This window comes from Leuresthes tenuis, unplaced genomic scaffold (genome assembly GCF_036924035.1).
Source record: "Leuresthes tenuis unplaced genomic scaffold, fLeuTen1.0.hap1 SCAF_10, whole genome shotgun sequence".
Taxonomy (NCBI): domain Eukaryota; kingdom Metazoa; phylum Chordata; class Actinopteri; order Atheriniformes; family Atherinopsidae; genus Leuresthes; species Leuresthes tenuis.
In genome coordinates, this window is record NW_027325364.1 from 31255359 (window position 1) to 31273650 (window position 18292).

Consider the following 18292-nt stretch of genomic DNA (forward strand, 5'->3'; position numbering starts at 1 on the left):
TGTATTTGAAGAAGCAGTAATAGCTGGGGGCGCAGTAGGGGGAGTACTTAGGGTAAACAGACTCTTGGAAGAAGTTGAAATAAAAAGCATGATTTAAAATTTGAACAACCCCCTGTAACAAACACCCCTGAGATCACTGCTGCGAGACACTCTGAACTACTTCCCCCCTGTCCCTTCTTTCACGGACACCTGGTGATTGTTGACTTCGACTGGGACCCAATCAAGGACTTCTCCATGGCAACCTGCTGTGGTATCACGATGACATCCTGTGAACTGAGACACTGGTTTAGAGCCAGACGTAGCAAATCTCTGGGCTTATCCCCCATCCCACGCCTTCAAGTGGTTTTTGTGTTTTTATGTGTGAAGCGAGCAAATGTTTGCTTATGTTTTGAGTTCTATGTTGGATGGTGAGCTGATGTTTGCTGTTCTTGATGTTGTTGAGGTTTTTTTCCCAGCCCCACATTGTACTCCCAAAGGAGCATAGTCTGGAGGCTGTGTTTTTTCCTCCCCTTTCGCCCCTCTGTCCCCACTCTGTGCAACTCCATAAAGTTGGCGCATGCGTTTGCAAGCTGACGGGCTGATTTTCGTTGTACTCATGTATGACGACAATAAAGATTTAATTAATTCATTCATGATATGATTTTCTATTATGTGCTAGTACTAAGATTAGAACTGAAAGAGGATGTACTTATTTTTCTCATGACTGTACCTCTAATTTTTCATCCAATTATTGAAATGTTTGAATCAACAAGTTTGCATCTGCAGATCACCAAACCAACTGGATTACGAAAACAAGTTTTTATTGGACAAGCTCTCAAAGCACAACATGCACTTCAAGGTAAAATACTCCATTTGATGGTGAAGAAATTTACAGTACAAGTATAAAGACTCAATTTACAATAAACAATAACATCTATGTACATAAGCATTTCAGACAGGGAATTAAAAACAATACATCATTTGAAATATCAAATGCATGTCTGAGCTCCCTTTATCAATATAAAGAGGGGAAACTAAGAGACATCTATGTGATACATTCATGACATGATCTCTTTCAGCATGCTTTCTCAGAAAATTCAAAAGAATGATTTTAAAAGGATTGAAGCCATTTTTTTGGCACTGCGAGACAAACAGTGATAATGTAGACCACTATACATTGTTTCTCATTAAAGTCTACAGATAATGACAAATACAAACAAAACAAACTATAGTTTAAGGATATTGATATTCATTCATGATATAAAAATACAGAATACAGCAAAGACTTAAAAATTACAACAAATTCTACATTGTAAATCTTGAGACACCTTGAATTTCTTCGGGATTAATAAAGTATCTATCTATCTGTCTATCTATCTATCTATCTATTTATGTTTATTCTTCAGGAAATGAGGGCCAGTAGCTGTCTCTACAATGTAAAAAATAGGGCAGGACAGAGATTGGTAAAGTCTTTCCTGCAGTTTAATTATTTAGTGTGTTTCCTTGTTAAGGTCCCTTATTTCAAATGATGGTAAATTGTGATTCATTTTCATGGTTTAGAAAAAAGCAGCACTTCAATTTTGCTGATCAGTTTGGGTTCATCTTTTTTGTGTTTGAATATGAACAAAGCTACCTTAAAAAGCAAAAAAATGTTTTAACTACTCCTAATGACCAACAACTTTCTCATTAGACAGTGCATCCGGAAAGTATTCACAGCTCCACTTGTTGAACAACATAAAGTGTTACAGCCTTATTACCAAATAGATTGAAATTCATATTTTACCTCAAAAGTCTACACACTCCATAATGACAAAGTGAAACAAGTTTGTTTGAAACTTTTACAAATTTATTGAAAATAAAACCAAAAATAAAACATGACCTTCATAAATGAGATCAGGTGCATCCTGTTTCCACTGATCATCCTTCAGAAGTTTCTACAACCTGATTGCAGTCCATATGTGGTAACTTCAGCTGATTGGTCATGATTTGGAAAAGCACACACTTTTCAATAAAAGGTCCCATAGTTGACAGTGCATGTCAGAGCACAAACCAAGATATGAAGTCCAAGGAATTGTCTGTAGACCTCCAAGATAGGACTGTATTGAGGCACAGATCTGGGGAATTCAGGCATTCAGAGTCCCACTGAGCACAGTGGCCTCCATCATCCATCTGTTTGGAACCATCAGGACTCTTCCTAGAGCTGGCCCATCCACTCTGAGCGATCAGGGTAGAAGGGCCTTAGTCAGGGAAGTGACCAAGAACCCGATGGTCACTCTGACAGAGCTCCAGCATTGCTCTGTGGAGAGAGGAGAACCTTCCAGAAGGACAACCATTTCTGCAGCACTCCACCCATCAGGCCTGTATGGCAGAGTGCCACTCCTCAGTAAAAGGCACATGACAGCCCATCTGGAGTTTGCCAAAAGGCACCTGAAAGACTCTCAGACCATGAGAGATAAAATTATCTGGTCTGATGAAACAAAGATTGAACTCTTTGGTCTGAATGCCAAGCGTTATGTGTGGAGGAAACCAGGTATTGGTCATCACCTGGCTCATCCCACACCTACAGTGAAGCACGGTGGTGGCAGCATCATGTAATTGATTAATTTTTGTTTTTTATTTTTTACAAATTTGCAAACATTTCAAACAAACTTGTTTCACTCTGTCCTTATGGGTATCGTGTAGAATTTTGAGGGAAAAGACGAATTTGATCTATCTGGAAATAAGGCTTTAACAGAATATTGTGGAAAAAGTGGAGCTGTGAATACTTTCCGGATTAACTGTGTACCTTGACTGCAAACTGCAGCTATCACTGGTTATTTCAATAGTGCTCTTTCGGCTAGATGGAATCAAATCTCTGGAACAAGGTTAAACACATAAACAGGCTGAAGCCAAAGATCCTACTGCAACACTGTCATTATTGGAATCAGATAAGGCTGGAATGTCTGGTGTGGAAATGGATTCTGGCTGTGTTCATATTGACCACTGACTCAGTCCCTCACAAGAATAACCTTGTCACTTAAAAGTTGGTCAGTAACCTCATCTTTGCATTTTAATCACCTAATTTAACCAAAATACAAATTGATATTGTGGTTAAATTTATTTAATATCTTTTCAGTATTTCTTCTGTAAAATGTTTGACCCACAATAGATTTTTATCTTATCTTTAATCAACCAGAACTCACCAGAGCTGAATTAACAGCTTGTGATGTACATTCTCATCTAAAAGAGCAGCCAATTTCCCTGAAATTTCTCCTGACCCAAAACTTGCATACTGTTTAACTGAAACAGTAAGCCTGTTGTGCATTGCATTACCATGGAAACCACGCATTCATCAGATGAAGAATGAGAATATCTATATTTCTAGATCGTGTTACTTACTATATAGTGGAATGCTAATGCATTTCAAACACTACTTTAACAGCAGCGGTGCTTCATAATGAGGTTCTTTGCATAAACAAATGCCAGCAGAATATACACTACGAATTTGAGAAGAAAAATAGCACAAGATTGCTGTTTGTGACTGAGAACATGATGCAATAAACATCTTTACAACACTGATGTAAATCATACATCTGTGTGCACCCATAATTTATTTTCTTTCATTGCACTGTATCCTCATACACGAGCACTGACTGAGGCTGTAACTATTCAATAATCTTCAGTAAACTAATAACAAATTGATATTATCCAGAAAGTCAATATTTCAACTGTTTTCAGAACTCACATAGAAAAGATTAAATATTGGGCTCCGATAAAACTAAAAACTTCAGTTTCTGTGCATGCACATCTCAGGCAAAAGAAAAAGATTAACCACTTTATGATTGAAAAATATTTTAGTGGCATTCTGAATTTATAATAAAGTCACAATAATGAGAACACTCCGTCAGCTGTTGGTCTTAGTGTGCAGTGCACCAAACAGTGAATGAGAAGTTTTACTTAAGATTCTACAGAATAACTGACCTCGTGCACTGCTGTCAGCCACTAAACTAACAGGGCCTTACCATTTTTGCAAAATCCCCCCCCAAAAAAGAAAAGATCAATACATTTCAAAATAGTGTTTTAAAAAACAACCAAACTAAACATTTTGGTATCATATAGGTAATGGTGTCTTAAACCAGTGGTTTTGGTTGCTCAAAAACATCCAAAAGAACGAAAAGTGGGGATCTGGGACAGAGGAGGCAGGGGACGATGCTGAAACATGATACTTTATACCTATGATGTGATGTCATTCCATTGACTGCATGTTCAACTGACACATTCTTGTTCCATTTGGAAGGCTGCTTAAACTGAACTGATATATGTGACATTTGATAAACATGCATTTCATTCTGAATATTGTGTGACTTCAAGTCACAATTGTTGGTATTTGTGGCATTTATACCAACTTCTATCAAACAACTCAAAATCTGGCTCTGGTCTATGATTCGTCTTTTGTGATGCTAAATTAGCAACAACAACAATAATAATAATAATCCATCTATCCATTTCCTATACCCGCCTAAGGCTGGGGGCGGTAAACCTGGACATCCTCAGCAGCAGGGAGGTAAGGATGTTTAGGCCATGGTGTATCCATAGCTCCCACAATGCAGAGCTACAAGCAGCCTGTCTCTTAGAACCTCCATGGTTGGGTATTCTGGGAGTTTAAGCATGTTGATACTATTGACAGGGGGGAGAAGAGAAGATGTGATTACTGACAATGAAAGTCAACACCAGTGAACATTGTGGTCATAACAGCCAAAATGTAGCAAGAGGAGGAAGCTGATGTCTCTAACTGGAACTCTCCCTGCTTTGAGACTTTGCCAGCAGTGTACAATGAAGACACGACCCAGTGCCACCAATGCCTGATGGGCACAGGGATCTGTAGCTTAGCTTCGTGATGTGGTTACTTCTACTGGGTCTGTATGTCAAAGAATCCATTCTGAACTCTTTAAAACAGTTGGAAGCATTAAAGGAGTCTGCTTATAAAATATGCTACACTGCCTGCAAAGTAAGCATGGCACCAAATCAGTAATTTTAAGTCAAACCTAAAAAACGTGCTGATCTAAACAACTGTGTTAAACTAGTACACTTTAAAGGGTTTAGCGGTGTAAACTATAATAGCATGAACATCACATGGTGCTAATGCTGTAATTAAAAGTATCAAGTTCAGTGTCTACAAAGTGTCATCAGACAGAGTGGAAAAAAAAAAACCAATCTGTCAATCCAGCAGATTCTGGCAGAGAATCACATTTCAGTAATTGACCTCCTTCTCTATTCAGTGTCTGTCATGCTGTGTGACTTTATTTCCCTTAAACCAGGACTTGTTTTCAGTGTTTTCCAGAATAATAATAAGAGACCAGTAAGAGGTCTTTAAGCCTTTAAGAAAAAACCCAAACAAAAACAGCATCTTTTCACACACCAATGAACAATGAAACACACAACAGGTGGAAGACACGGCCAGCTGGGTGGCATATTCACAATGTTAGGAAAACAGTCAGATTATTGTTAAAACTGAAACTAAACTAAAACTAAACTGACCTTTAAGATACATGTAAGCTCAAGTCAAACTGAAGAACTAAGTAAATAGCCATGGTCATTTAAAAAAGAAATCTCTGAGAAATCACTACTAACTGACAGTTGAACAGACGATGATCATAGTGCACAGGAAAAAGAAAAATACGACAAAGCAAAGTTGAAAATAAATACTCTGGGACACGAACCTGAGTAAAAACAACCATGACACATCTTAAAAAGGAAACACAGCATTTTCAAATCTAAAAAACTTGAATAAAAATAGGTGAAAAGAGGGTGAGTGACAGAGAGACAAGTGATTACCAGGTACTGGAGGTAGGCAGTAGGTTGGAAGTGTATGGCACTGCAGCAATAGTGAACTTCTGTAAACCACTGCCACCCATCAGATAAGCAAAGCCACCATGAGGAACCCTAGAACTTAGATATATATCACATATATCTACATATTAGATACAATATATCTAGATACATATAGATATTTTCATTAGACATTCATATTTTGTGTTAAAAACACACCTTCCAGTGACAAACTGAAGCAGAAGAATTCGTTCCTCTTGAGTCAATCTCCTCACCACCTCCCAGAACCACTGCAAAGCAGGAAGAGAGCACCTGCCAAGGTCACGTCTACATTGTGAACATTATAGAATTCACAATTTTTAAAATTAAACAAAACTTGATAAATAAAGCTGGGAGCAAACACTTCATCAACACAATCTCATATCTAATAGTAAAGTCACATCACTAAATGGCCATGGTGTTCTGCAGGTGGTCTAGCTGTTAACAACAAACAATAACCACAATGCATTGTTTTGGAAGAAGAAAAAAAAAGTAAAGCATAAGTGTTTATTAAGAAAGACAGATTCCGGCGAAAGCTGCTCCTTTTCTCTTTTTCTGTTTCTTGGGTCAGATGGCTGAATGTGTCAGAGACTGTGACTGAAAGCAGCTCATTAAGACCATGTTTCAGCAGACAAAAGTAATCTGATTACAATATCTCTGCAATGAGTCCAGCTGAGTTCGAAGAAGCGACTGAATGCCCACGGCCGTGTGATCTCAGACATACTGTGGTGCATGTATAGTATGACACAGGAGAGTAGTCCAGTTAACTGGCCAAGTGGGTTATAGCTTCAGATTGGATTGACTGCGCATGTATCCATCCATCCACCCATCATCTGCCGCTTTTCCGAGGATCGGGTCGCGGGGGCAGCAGCTTGAGCAGAGAAACCCAGATGTCCCTGTCCCCGGCCACTTCCTCCAGCTCTTCTGGGATGACCCTGAGGCGTTCGCAGGCCAGCCGAGAGACATAGTCTCTCCAACATGTCCTGGGTCTTCCCCGGGGTCTCCTCCCAGTGGGACGTGCCCGGAACACCTCCCCAGGGAGGCATCCAGGAGGCATCCTAACCAGATACTTGAGCCACCTCATCGGACTCCTCTCAATGCGGAGGAGCAGCGGTTCTACTCCGAGCCCCTCTCGGATGACCAAGCTTCTCACCTTATCTCTAAGGGAGAGTCCAGACACCCTGTGGAGGAGCTCATTTCGGCAGCTTGTATCGGCGATCTCGTTCTTTCGGTCACCACCCACAGCTCGTGACCATAGGTGAGGATGGGAACGTAGATTGACTGGTAAATTGAGAGTCCACAAAAAAAAAAGTGACCCAAAAAGCAGACACCCAATTCTAAGGTCGCCAAACCGGACCCCCTCAACACCCTGGCTGCCGGCAATGCAAACCAAACTCTGACACCTGTCACACAGAGACCAAACAGCCCCTATCACAGGACTCCCGAGGGACACGGTCAAACGCCTTCTCCAAGTCCACAAAACACATGTAGACTGGTTGGGCAAACTCCCATGTACCCTCCAGGACCCTGCTGAGGGTGTAGAGCTGGTTCACTGTTCCACAGGCAGGACGAAAACCCCACTACATCTCCTGAATCCGAGATTCGACTAACCAACGGATCCACCCTCGGGGCCTGGCAGTGAGCGCTTGGTGGCCGGGTCTGTGCCCATGCCGAAAACATGACATGGGTCCCCCTTTCAACGGGCTCACCACCCGTGGGAGGGGCCTAGGGGGTTGGGTGCAATGTGAGCTCGGTAGCAGCTAAAGGGCTCTTGGGACGTGGAACGTTGCCACTGTTGCAGAAGGAGCCTGAGCTGGTACATGAGGCTGAGCGGTTTCAGCTAGATACAGTCGGACTCACCTCGACGCACGGCTTGGGCTCTGGAACCAGTCTCCTTGAGAGAGGTTGGACTCTCTTTCACTCTGGAGTTGCCTGTGATGAGAGGTGCAGAGCAGGTGTGGGCATACTCATTGCCCCCCGGCTGTGTGCCTGTACATTGGGGTTTACCCCGGTGGACGAGAGGGTAGCCTCCCTCCACCTTCAGGTGGGGGGGACGTGTCCTGACTGTTGTTTGTGCTTATGCACCAAACAGCTGTTCAGAGTACCCACCCTTTTTGGAGTCCCTGGACGAGGCACTGGAGAGTGCTCCTGCAGGAGACTCCCTCGTTTTGCTCACGTGGGCAATGACAGTGAAACCTGGAAGGGGGTGATTGGGAGGAACGCCCCCCCCGATCTCAATCAGAGTAGTGTTCTGTTGTTGGACTTCTGTGCTCGTCATGGACTGTCCATAACGAACACCATGTTAAGGCATAAGGGTGTCGATATGTGCACTTGGCACCACCCTAGGCTGCAGTTTGATGATCGATTTGTGGTTGTATGTCCTGGACACTCGGGTGAAGAGAGGGGTGGAGCTGTCAACTGATCACCACCTAGTGATGAGTTGGCTCTGCTGGTGGATGCTGGGGAGGATGCTGATCAGACCTGGCAGGCCCAAACGTATTGTGAGGGTCGGTTGGGAACGTCTGGCAGAATCAGAAGGAGCTTTAACTCCCACCTCTGGCAGAACTTCAACAATGTTCCTGGGGAAGTGGGGGACATTGAGTCCGAATGGGCCATGTTCCGTGCCTCCATTCTTGACCAGAGCTGTGGCCGTAAGGTGGTTGTTGCCTGTCATGGCGGCAACCCCCGAACCCGATGGTGGACACCAGCGGTGAGGGAAGCCATCAAGCTGAAGAAGGAGTCCTATCGTGCCTTTTTGGCCAGTGGGACCCTGGAAGCAGCTGATAGGTACTGACAGGCCAAGCGGAACGCAGCTCCGGGAGTTGCTGAGGCAAAAACTCGGGCTTGGGAGGAGTTCGGTGAGGCCATGGAGAAAAACGTAGACGGCTTAGAAAAGATTCTGGTCAACACCGTGTATGATGGGGACGGGGCTCTGCTGACCTCAACTAGGTACATTGTGAGTCGGGGGGGGGGATACTTCCTCCTCAATTCTACCGACATGCCTTCCGATGAGGAAGCAGAGTCGGGGAGCTTGGATGTGGGGCCTCCCATTTCTGGAGCTGAGGTTGCTGAGGGGGTCAAAAAGCTCCTTGGTGACTGCGCATGTACACAGTAAAAGTGTGCCAGTCAGTATGCAGATGTAAAGAATGAGGAAGGGACAGCATGCCGTCAGTCTCTGGGAACAAAACCTCCACAGAAAATATATTTGAAGCTCTGTGACTCAGTCCATCCTTTATGGCAGAAATAATTCTGCACTTTTGTTACACAATTATCCAGCAGATGGGTACTTCATCAGTTTATTATAGTCATTGCTTTTTCCTGGAATACCGTTTGATAAATCCATATTATCAATTAATTATTAATAATTCAATAATATTCTAATAAGGTAACTATTGTAAACATCTGTGTCACTGGAAACCTGTTTATTAATTCACAGTCAAATTATACAGTAGAAGAGGGGCCCACCTGGATGATAGGCTCCTGAGGATCATAACCACTAGTGTACTCAGTGTTCCTGCACCAATCCTCCACATCAATCTCTGGCATCCCTGACAGCAGGAGCTCCTGTAAGCACGCACGCATTGGGGTCAATATTATATCTAAGGACATATTGAAAATGGAATCACATCTCATCAGCCTTTGATGGTTATCATGTTATGCCAATTGTTTGATCTTACAAGCTCTAACCAGGAATGGACCCCCGTGTAAAAGGTCTCCTAACAGCGATGGAAAAGCATGTGGTGGAACAGGAATGATGTCCCTTCGTCTGCGTATATTTTCCAGATTTTCCCAGTATGACATGAAAGAGTAAAACGACTTTATCAAGGCCCAGCTAAGATCTCACGGAAAAAGCACCCAGACAGCATCGTTGTTTCTGTGATGCAACATTTTACTGCAAATGCATTTAGCCAAGTATTGTGCACCAATTATGCTTTTTTTAAAAATTATTTAGAAAAGAATCATACAAAATTTAAAAACAAAGTATAACTCTGTATTTATTGCATATGATTGATACAGAAACCTATTTTTTAATAATGTCCTGTCTTGAGATCATTGAAGGAAAGAAAAAGATGGTTCTTTGCATGAGAAGTAAAAGATGATTTGTTTTCTTTGTTCTAATCGTGCTTTTCCCAAGAACTCCTTTATTCATTTCACCTTCACACACTGACTCTGTAAAAACGATATATTGTATTGTGTGTATTTTTGTGATTTTTTTTCCAGTAGCAGTTATACTGTCTGAAACATGAAACAATATCACTGTTCCACTTTAAATTCAACACACCTCAACTCTGCTGAAATCAGCTACTCAGAAGGAAAGTAAAAGCTGTTGTGAGGTGACATCACAATACAGGCTGCATGGTGGCTTGTCAATCAAAACCTTGGTGAACCAATCATTGTGCTGCACTACTGTTCAACACATAACATAAAATCTGCCAACATAGTGAGTAAAGAAAAAATATATATGTATTCCAGAGCAGGTGACCACAGATCTGAAAGGTGAAGAGTGAGAATGGAATGGGAGAGAGGTTGAGAGGTCAGAGGGGGGACACATACCAACTCATATTCGTCAAAAAGCTGAATGAGCGAAGGGGGAATGAAAGTGTGGAATCCTTGCAAAAATGCATTTATCTGAGGCTGGATGGCTCTCGTCATCCTTAGTTCCGTCACCAGCTGAACATACTCAGCCTGAGGAGAGAGAAACACAAAAAGATCAAAGTCCTCACGAAATACAGATGAGCAAGAGGAAGGCAGTGCGCATGAATAGCTCTTCACTGTTCACTGCCCTATAAGACAGCACCACCTGCAGGCACATAGCAGCAATGCATGTAGTGAGGAAAGCTTTTTCCTGACAGGACACCAAGCATCCAAGAATCAACACCAGGTTCAGTTCCACGTCTGACACACAAAACATACTTTAAAGTCCTTAAACAAATATCTAATCAGCCATAACACATTAAAGCAATTTCAGGGAGCAAATGAGGGCAGCGGGTAGAATTATCTAGCTGCCATTAATGCTGGGGTATGAATTTTTGTATTATTGTTGTTTTTGTTGGTAATTGGTTAAATAGTTAAATTACAAGTCTAAACTTACTGAAACCACACAAATATGACTTTACAAACATTTACAAACTAGAAAAAGGACTATCAAGCAAAAATGGAAATCAAAGGCTCAAAATCTTATAGATCCAAAACAACCCAATGTAACTAAGCTGTTCACAGAAATCTGTCGTGATGCTTGACAAGCAGCATGTACGAGTAATTTGCAATCAAAGATTTTAAACGGATTAGAAATGTTTACATTTTTGGAAATAGACTGAAGCTACGTTTTTTAAGAGAATATCAGAACATGTGTTCAAAGTAAAGATGAAGCTGGAGCCAGCAGTCTGCAGCAGATCAACTAGCCTGACAAAATCCACCAATTAATTTTATTCATTGTTATATATAAAATCAATATTATCTTTAATATAGTCTTCAATTAAGGTTATCTTGTTTATCATTAATAAAAAAAAGTACAAGATCATTTAAGTTGTACTTTTAAAGGAGGTTGCCAGACAACTAATAAATAAACTTAATCTTTTAATCATTCTGGGCAGTCTGTGAGCCAACATTGGATCCAAGGGGCATCACAGAGAAGGGAACAAGGATATCATTAACATTAAAATGTGAAGCATACGAGTGGGACAAAGTGCTATAGCAATTCAGATTTGTCAAAAAGCTGTATGAACACGGAGGGAATGAAGGTGTGGAGCGTGGTATATGGTAGAGAGAATATGGTCCATGAAGAAGGATGAAGGTCATAGATATCACTAAGCAACAAGCTGCCTGAGGAAGCTTTTCCACTTAATGCTGTTCTAATAGTGTTCAGGTTCCCAGACAGTAGCAGACAATCCTTCTTTCATTTCTATGCTTTTTTCTCAAAACAGAATCTTAAGTATGTTTTCACGTGGTCAGGAATCAGTAGATCAACACCGTGTTTCCTGACACCGTGGATCATCCAAAAAACTACAACAAACAGAGTAGTTTGTATCTATGAGACAACAAATTAGGACGGAGAAGGAAAACAAAACCAGAACCACTGGTCTTGGCCACGAACAGTATGAGAGAAGATGAGGAGCATGTAATGATTCTTCAGGTGATCACTCAGAAGGTGTTCCCATCCCCTCTGATCCACCTATTCAAGCAGGGATAAAAGCTTTTATTATGAAATTTAATTTTTCTGTTTCCTTAACTTTCACTAATATGCCATTTCAAAATGCAGATTATAAAACATTTATGGAAACTGCCTTAAACTGTGTTTGTGGTGACGGACCTTGTTCTCCTGTGTCACCAGGAGGCTTGTCCCTCCAGGTTTAAGTGGAACTTCCTCCATTGCCCCAAACACATCCGTCTCTACAGAAAAGGTCAGCTCCAGACCCAGATCACTGATGTCATTATCCAAGATCCACTGCAAATTCTTAGCATACTCCGGATCAATGGACGACACATCTTGGTAGTTCACTGGGATACCTGCCAAACAGCAAATGTAGTACTGAGGCACAATAATGCTGGATTCAAAAAGGTAATATTTCAACATCACATTCAATTTAAAGTGAATCATTGTCTTTACTTTGCAAAAAAAAATATCAGCCAATTTTAAAAAAATCTTTCTATATATCTTTAGTATAACAACAAAGGTATTAAATTGCGCAATTCTATACATTTCTTATGATTAACAACTGATGAAAGGTCATTCCTCACCATGGTTCAACATTTCCATTCATACCTAAATGCTGGCGATGACATATCATTACTTTTTTGTTTTTGCATCCAAGAAAATACAAACATGACACTGAATTAGACAGTAAATGAAGATGCATTGAACGGTAAGCACTGGAAGTACAACCCCAATTCCAAAAAAGTTGTGAATAATGAATTTCATCAACCAATACTTATTCAATGTAGAAGGTGAGACAGCTAAAGTTCAGTGTGATCTCAGAAGCCTGCAGAGCTATCTTCAGATTCTCTGAAAGCTTTGATATCATATGTGGTAGGATGAAAGATGATGGAACATTGTGGAACAATTTCAGTACAATAAAGTACATCAAATCTAGCAATTTGTAGGGGGAGTATTTTGCATATTTGTGAACCTCTGCCCATCAATAATCACGAGAAACTGTGCCACACCAAAGTGTCACTAAACTACTGATCATTTACCGAGTTAGTTGCAGCATGTTCCTCCAGCCGTTTCTTTTTAGAACATCTTACTTTTTCTCCCACCGATGGAGACAGGATTTGGTGTATTACTCATGTTCCTCAACAGTATCCACAATCATCTGCTCTGTTTTGTTTGTGTTCAATATGAGGAGACTGTTTTCTGGTTATTCAGTCACACAGAAAACAACTAATGTGTTCAGTAAAATCAAAGCATTCTAAAGTGAATGAAAAGGCACAGGCTGAAGCATAATGCTCATATTTAAGCCTGTCCTATTGAACTTAATTAAGCTAGCGATCAACATGTGTTTTTTACAAGTACAAAAGTAGAAAAAATAAAAATAAAATAATAAAAACAGAATTCCATCCAATAAAGTGACAGTCAAAATAGAAGAATAATGACGCAAAATCATAAGTAAACACAAAATCCTTCACAAATTATAAATACTTGTAGCCCTCAAAAATTGCTTTAGAAGCTGTCCTTTTGAAAACCAAAAATGTGCTACAATTTCTTAAATTTATGTTAGCATCATTCCATAATGAATCTCCAATAACAGATATGAATCTCCTTCTAATTTCTTTTTTGGCCTTTGGTACAGTAAATTTGCACGTCTCTTAAATTATACTTTGTTTTTCCTCGAGATTAGAAAAACCTTTGTATGCTGACACAATATAATGTCTAAGGAAGTATAAGTGAGCAATAATTTAATTATAATTTAATATATTTCTTGATTTGTACAGAATTGCTATTGTCTTAGAAATCTTTCCTTTGATATAATTAACATGTGGTTTCCATGTTAATTCATGGTCAATAACTACCCCTAAAAATTTGACCTCCGTGACTCTTTCAACTTCAGCATCACATATTTTTAATTTCATGTCCTTGTCAATTTCTTTTTGATTTCCAAAGACCATAAATTTAGTTTTTGTTATATTGATTGACAATCTATTAACATCAAACCAGGTTTTGAGGATTTCTAGCTCTCTTTCAATAGAAGACAAAAGTTCCTGTAAATTATTGCCAGAACAGTACATGTTTGTATCATATGCAAAAATAATAAGATTCAACAGATGTGTAACATTACAAATATCATTAATATAAAGGAAAAAAAAGCTTTGGGCCGATCACAAATCCCTGGGGTACGCCACAGGTGACCTTCCTAAATTGTGAAACAGGGTTATTGATTTCATTGCTCTCTATTTTCTAAGTAGCTCATCAGCCAAGAATAAGATACACCTCTTAATCCATACTTCTCCATTTTTCTCAGTAAGATGCTGTGATCGATGGTATCGAATGCCTTCTGCAATTTTTGAGAATTGAGGAAGAAGGGACACTGGTCTATAGTTTTCAATGCAATGTTGCTGTGGGCGTCGCCGGGGGTGGGTCGAGTGGGCTCATCTTTGCCGTCGCCAGTGGAAGCCCGGGCGAACTCATGCTCGTCCTCGAAGTCGCCAGTAGAAGCTCGGGCGAACTCACGCCTGCCCTCGCCGTCTCTAGTGGAAGTCCGGGCGAGCTCACGCTTGTCCTTGCTGTCGCCAGCAGAAGCTTGGGCGAGCTCACGCCGTCACCAGTGGAAGTCAAGGCGAGCTCATGCCTGTCCTCGCCTTCGCCAGTGGGAAACCGGGCGGATGCACCACTGCCCTTCACCACGTTTGCCCTCGTTTCTCCTCGCCACTCGTCCAGGTCACCGGAGGTCTGGCCGTCTGCCAGACGGGCTCCTAGGCCCATCAGAGCCCCTCCCTCCCTACCTTTGTGGATGTCTGGGAGCCATCCTTGAAGGGGGGGGGGGGGCTCTGTCACGGTTTATGTTTTAATTATCTTCTTTTTCAGCTCATTTGTTATGTTTTCTGGTCTTTGTCACGTTTTTTTCCCGTCACTTAGACTCACTGTTTCTGTTCACAGCTGCACATCATCACCAATCACCTCCCTGCAGTATTTAGTTTCCAGGTTCCACTCTATCCTTCATGCCACAGAACATGCTTGCTAAAGTAAGGTTTTGCCACCATAGCCACAGTTTGTCATAGTCTTGTTATAGCTCCATAGTCTTTTTTTTTTTTTTTTGCCATAGTCTTGTCTTGTTGTTTTTTTCATAGTCTCATTTTGTCTTGGATACTTTTGCCACAGTTTAGTTTTGATATCCGGCTTAGCCGCGCCCTTTGTTCTTGCCTTACCATTGTTTTTTGGAATAAACCATTTGTTCTTTGAAGTCTGCTTCTTGGTCTTCCTTCCCCTTCCTGCATCGCTACCTGACACTATCCTTGGTTATTCTGGAAGGCTTATTTATGAGCGGCCTTAATCACATAATTTTCTAATGATACCGGGTGTAGTAGTCAGAAACTGTTCCATGCAAGGGCCAGGCGGTCTGCATATACAACTCAGGACTATATTCTTAATTTTCATTTGTCTAAATTTCAATTGTCAAACTTTCATGACTTCACCAACAACTGTCAATAATCTTACATTGGAAGTCTTTCTGTATATACAATGCCCCTCCACCACCCATTTTATTAATCCTGTTGACACTGAGAAAATCATGTCCTTCTAACACAATGTTAGCACCCTTTTCATTTGTTATCCATGTTTCACTTGTAGCTATAGTTCATATACCATGCCACAAATAATTTCCAATAATACATATAAAAATCATGCATTATAACCAGTGCTTGCACGGTGGTGTGGTGGTCAACTCCCAGCTGTGTGGAGTCTGCATGTTCTCCCTGTGTATGCGTGGGTTCTCTCCGGGTACTCCAACTTCCTCCCACCGTCCAAAAACATGCTGTCAGGTCAACTGGTGTCTCTAAAATTGTCCTGAGTGTGTGTGTAGTTGTTTGTCTCGTTTGTCTCTGTGATGGACTTGTGACCTGTCCAGGGTGTACCCCTCCTCTCGCCCAGTGACCGCTGGCATAGGCTCCAGCCCCCCCCCCCGCGACCCGACCGACGGATGAAGCGGGTATAGAAGATGGATGGATGGATAAGCAGTGCCTCAGTAAACTCTGCTGTGATTATGGATATATTTACATGTACCTCTCCCACAGTTTATAGCCTCCTACATCACACTTCAAGGACAATGCCACTGATGTGGCTCACAGGCACCTTGAGACACAAGTTACCTTTCACAGAGGTAGACAGAAGCATTTCTGCTGCAGGGCAGACATTTTGCTCTGATTTGGGAAGACTGGTGATGTTTGTCTCATTATACATTTTTATTAAGTTATTCGCTGTGTGAAATAAAGAAATCTGTGGCATGACAGTCTGCACATTGTGAGCCTCACATTCAAAGCAGACTAGAGAGCCTCTAAAAAAACTTAGCAGAGTGAAGTTGATTAAGACTTACTCATGTTGTAAGTGTAAAACATAGCTTATATTGTGTATGGTAATGTACATTGGTTAAGCATGTCAGGGTAAAGTTATGGAGGCTCTGTGTATGCTTTATGGTTAGGAGACAGATTTCTAATATAGTTTATATCCTAAAATGCTCTATAATAGTTGGGTTAATTCGAGTTGCCGGAATTAAATGGTCTGCATCTTATGTGACCTAATTGGTTGAAAGAATTTGAAATGCCCAGAAGACTCTTTTGGAGTAATGTGAAAACTAAACACTGAGGGGAATGTTGTGACATGTGACTCGATTTTGTTGTCATTGCAGACCTAATTTCACCGTTCAGTATGTGAACTTTGTATTTGTTCATTTATTTTGGATCACAATGTTTTCTCATATTGCAAATGATTGCAGACATCATGAAAAGTCAAAGTGCTTACAAACATTCCTGTTAGCTTTACCCAGTATGTGTTTGTAGAAAGATCGGGTGAAGTAGATGTTGACCAGCTGTCGGTGATACAGAGCCAGACCTAAAATCTGACCTGCAAACTGGAAGTAATTCAAATGGTCTGGGTTCACTGAAGAGTTGCTGTTGGGCTGAAAAGTCGTACCTATGGAGGAAAAATACAAACTACCATTTTACATGGTAAAGCTCAGTTTTTCATGTTCATTGTTATTACAGTTAAAGCAACGTACCATCAGCTGACTGAGTAAAAAGAGCATAGTCTGGGTTGATGATCTCATTTGACAGGATGTCAAACCACTCCCGCACCACACCCTGACCCTGAAACACAACGGCCACACATTTGTTGCATAGGATTACAAGATAAATAGAAATGCAATAATATTAATATTGAAACAATTATTTGTTTAGTCAATATAATTCAGTCTGTTTGTGCAATGAATGTAGAAACTCACCATGCCCTCTTCACCATGGAAGCGAACAGCAATACCCTGTTTGAGTTTCTCATTGGTGGACTTGGAAACCATCTCACAGCTACTCCTAAATATGGAGTCTGTGTGTAGAAGCAGAAGACTAGGATTAGTATATCCCATATTTACATATGAATATACACACTCAAGCCTCCACAGAAAAGCTTGGCAATTATCCAGCTGGCAGTCAGAACTTAAGAATACAACATTTGTAATACATCTTGTACCATCTAGTATCATTAGGCTTATTCCCAATAAACAATTAAACCTAACACATTTGTTTGGGATGTCACCAACTGAGGCCATTCATCTGTAGAGTCATTTTGACTTAGCTCTGAAAGTCCATACCTTCTGAAGTGTCTGATATATACCAACTCTGCAAAGGAGTTTTGGGAAACAATAAGAAATATGTGGTGACTGATAACCACTAGCTGTGCAGGGGGATTCGGGCTAAATTAGGACATTTTGAGAATAACACACTCTCCAGTTGTGTGTCCATTAGAGGCTCAATAGATACGCACACACCGTATCCGGGCTTTGTGCCTGTTAATGGGAAACATGCAACATCTTCAAGGTCACTGAAAACAGGCAGATTCTACTTAACAAAAAGCACACACACAGAAAGTCAGAGAATCTGCGATCCTTTCCAGATTGATGCATCATTCTGTAATTCTGATACAGACCTAGTTGACAATAAAAGTTTCTGTATTTGACCAAGTCTGTATCAGCAGAGCTCTTCCTGCATCATCTACACATAGGCTCTTTGAAGGCGACCATCCCCAATACACCACACTTCCTTTCCACATAGCCACACCTGATCCATTCAGTAGAACTGGGACTGGTTGCCCACTCTTTTTCTCCCACAACTCTGCTGAGAACAGAGGTCACACAGCTCCTTCCCCTGCAGCCCCCTCCCCTCCTCCATGCCTCTCTCCATGAGATGGGACAACAAAGGCCTAACCTGCCAGTGGCCCGATTCATCTTTGTCTCTCTCCCCTGCAGCATGGATCCCTCCTCCGACA

The 18292-nt window shown here is 41.1% G+C and overlaps 1 protein-coding gene across 1 annotated transcript in view; it reads right to left on the reverse strand.

Moving 5' to 3' along the window:
* Positions 1-783: 783 nt before the first annotated feature.
* Positions 784-18292, reverse strand: part of hace1 (HECT domain and ankyrin repeat containing E3 ubiquitin protein ligase 1) — a 67466-nt gene continuing 49957 nt past the window's right edge. Inside the window, exons 16-24 of the mRNA XM_072394933.1 lie at positions 17256-17353; positions 17034-17121; positions 16799-16948; positions 12137-12333; positions 10381-10512; positions 9292-9390; positions 6007-6077; positions 5794-5907; positions 784-4635 (exon numbers count right to left, since the gene is read on the reverse strand). Of these exons, the coding sequence (XP_072251034.1) occupies positions 4533-4635; positions 5794-5907; positions 6007-6077; positions 9292-9390; positions 10381-10512; positions 12137-12333; positions 16799-16948; positions 17034-17121; positions 17256-17353 (1052 nt within the window). The 3' untranslated portion in view covers positions 784-4532. The remainder of the gene's footprint in view (positions 4636-5793; positions 5908-6006; positions 6078-9291; positions 9391-10380; positions 10513-12136; positions 12334-16798; positions 16949-17033; positions 17122-17255; positions 17354-18292) is intronic.